At 34.9% G+C, this 2,795-nt stretch overlaps 1 protein-coding gene across 1 annotated transcript; it reads right to left on the reverse strand.

Annotated features, from left to right (window-relative positions):
• Positions 1 to 65: 65 nt before the first annotated feature.
• LOC111374161 (kinesin-like protein KIN-5D) lies at positions 66 to 2,789 on the reverse strand. Its single transcript, XM_022996792.1, has 9 exons — positions 2,782 to 2,789; positions 2,543 to 2,704; positions 2,358 to 2,465; positions 2,093 to 2,251; positions 1,876 to 1,959; positions 910 to 1,115; positions 643 to 744; positions 437 to 546; positions 66 to 298 (listed from the first exon to the last, which is right to left on the reverse strand). Exons 2-9 carry the CDS (start codon positions 2,660 to 2,662, stop codon positions 81 to 83), a joined length of 1,107 nt encoding a protein of 368 aa, XP_022852560.1. The 5' UTR covers positions 2,663 to 2,704; positions 2,782 to 2,789; the 3' UTR covers positions 66 to 80.
• Between the last annotated feature and the right edge of the window lie 6 nt (positions 2,790 to 2,795).

A 2,795-nucleotide genomic window follows, 5' to 3' on the forward strand; every position in this document is an offset into this window, starting at 1 on the left:
TATAATTTTAAGTACCATAATTTTCTTCCATGTAATCTGGTAATAGTAGCTTCTATACATTATTTTATGTTAAAAAAATGCTATTGTAATATTTTTTGTGTGGAAGATAAAAAAACAAAAGAAATCATGTTGATCGGATTTCTTACCATGTATTCTTCTAGAAGACATTTTCCTGAATTTTCTGTGATTTCCACAATTTTCTGGTAGTGTCCACTCTTTAGTTCTCTCATGTCTCCACAACAAGGAACAATCATGGAATTAAGATTGCTACATGCCTCATGGTCAAGTTGTAGTGAACCTGCGTGGCTTTCTTAGTTAGATACTACTGTCAACTTTTCGTCCAGTATAAAAGAAAGAAATGAAATGAAACAAACTTATAACCAAGCTTAAACTGAAAATGTGAGTATAGAAGAAAGAAAGAAACTGGATAACTTACGGTCAATGGACGAGAGGAGATTCTTGCCTCCAGTGTCTGCATTTTCAAAAGCAGTTGACACAGCAGAAGAAAATCGTCTGCGCAAGACTTGAATGGTGTCCATTCCTCCTCTAGAGTAAATATATAGCACAGCACATATGAAAAATAAGTAAATGTGCATGATTAACATTAAAGTTTAGTAACAAAGGACACTTATTTAAACAAACCTGACAATCTCATCCACAGAAGCAACATTTCTCTTCTCTAAGCTAAGCAAGGATTCTTGAGCATTGATCCACTGTTCTGCACCCAATTTTGCTTTTTCCATGCTGCATATTTGATTGTTAGCGTAAAATACCAATTAAAAAAATTCAACTACCGGGGAAGGTTTCCTAGTTATTGATACTATTTTTCTGGGAAAACCCTTTACCACGAACAAACTATAGAACTGATAATTTAGAAATGCAAAGTATTATTGAGACAAATGTACTTACCAACTCTGAAGAATGCGTTTCATATCTTCTTTCTCACTTGCTAATGAAGCTGTATCCTCGAGATAATGGGATTCAGCCTTCTCCATGTATGTTGTCCATTCACCTTTGATAGAACAAGTAGTGTCTTGCATGACAGACACCTCTTGTTGTAGTTTGTTAGTTCTACTGGCTGCATTTTCTCGAAGTCCAACAATTGCACTTTGAACCTAGGACAAAAAGAATAACACACACAAGATAAATAGTTGACCATCATCGAAACACACTTAAGATAAATAGTTGATCATCATCCATCTTGCACAAACCAACTTACTCAGAGATAGTCGTCACCAATCACATAATAAGTGGAACCAGAAAGGGTGTTGAACATGCGATAAAAGAAATTTAAGTAGAGCTATATTTTTGGGCTCGAAGGATTTATTTGGACTTAACACATTGTCAATCAACACATTTTGGGTCTCAGAGAATATTTTTACTACCCTAAAACATAGAGGTATTTTTCTGAAAATTAAGTCAAGAATTACTTTTTAGAAATGTAATTTTTTCTCAGTTTTTTGAGAAAAAATTATATTTACTTTTCTTTTTGGTCCACATGTTTGGCAAAAATTGCTACTTAAACTTAACTTTTAAGCTTAGTTATGTTTTGCAAAAATTGTTTTTCAAAATATCTTTTAAGCTTAGACATGTTTGGCTAAGCTAAAACTTTTACATTTTTAGGCTAAATTTAGCCGTTGTGTCCGAGTTTCATGCACAATGTTGCTTTTTTATAGCCCGACGAGAATGTGTTTCTTTGCCAATAGACTGATTAATTCTTCACTTTTCCTTATTATATTTTTCATTTCTTTTATATATCTTGATGCCCTTAGATAATGTTGCAAGCTGTTTGCAGATTAGTTGACGCTGAGGAATAATATAATTGAATAAATACTATGCATATCCAAGTGCAGATCCCTTAGTACGGGCCCTTACCAATTTTTTCTTCCTAGAATTTGAAGCAGCGAGCAGCTCTACTACTTTTTGTAGGAGTTGACTTTCTTCGTGGGCAGAACACTCCTACATTAAATTATACATCCAGAAAGAAAACGATAAGCATCTTTGCCGAGGAAAGCTAAAGAGAGTTTCAGATGGACGATTAGCCCAAAAAGAAAAAAAGAAAAAAAAGTTTGAGCCGGAGGAGCTTAATCACCTCAAATTTCTTTTCAAGTTCAGATAATTTCTGATCATTAGTTGTCTGTGCTTCTTCCACAATTTCCCCTAATTTTGAGGCATGCATATCTAAAGTCTTGAAAAAATTGACAGTAATTTGGGAAATTGATCTCGTAGTTGCAATTGCTCTGGTATATGCCTGGAAATTACATGAAAATGTTAACAAACTCCTCTTTTCAGAATGAAAAACCACAATTACTAGAAGTCTTAAAACAGTTTTCTTTCCAGGTTAAGCAAAAGCTAACCTCTCGTTGCTGTTGAGCATATGCAGTTAATTTAGTCTTTTGACTGTGCAGACTATTTTGAAGATCATGAAGTAACACAGCAGCCTCGGAACCAATTTCCTTGAAGAGCTGCATCACATGAGCCGACATCAATTAGAAGCTTAAAAGAAGGTTCTCCTTCACAGGGAAAAGTTACAAATTCTTACCTCTTCTAAAGCAGAGGAATGTTTAGAAACTTCTGAATTCAGGCGACAAAAAGTTGACCCCGAGTTACCATCAAGTTCCCCTGCCAAATCATCTAAGGCTTTGATACCACAACCGTACATTGTTTGCAGTTTTTCTAGGCGACCTCGGAGCTCTTCAGTAGCCTATGAGAAGCACACTAGGTGATAAACTGTGAAGTAAGAGTAACACAACAAGATTTCACTGTCTAAGTGAAATATACCTCAGTCTTTGTTG

Source organism: Olea europaea, unplaced genomic scaffold (assembly GCF_002742605.1).
Source record: "Olea europaea var. sylvestris unplaced genomic scaffold, O_europaea_v1 scaffold12098, whole genome shotgun sequence".
NCBI lineage: Eukaryota > Viridiplantae > Streptophyta > Magnoliopsida > Lamiales > Oleaceae > Olea > Olea europaea.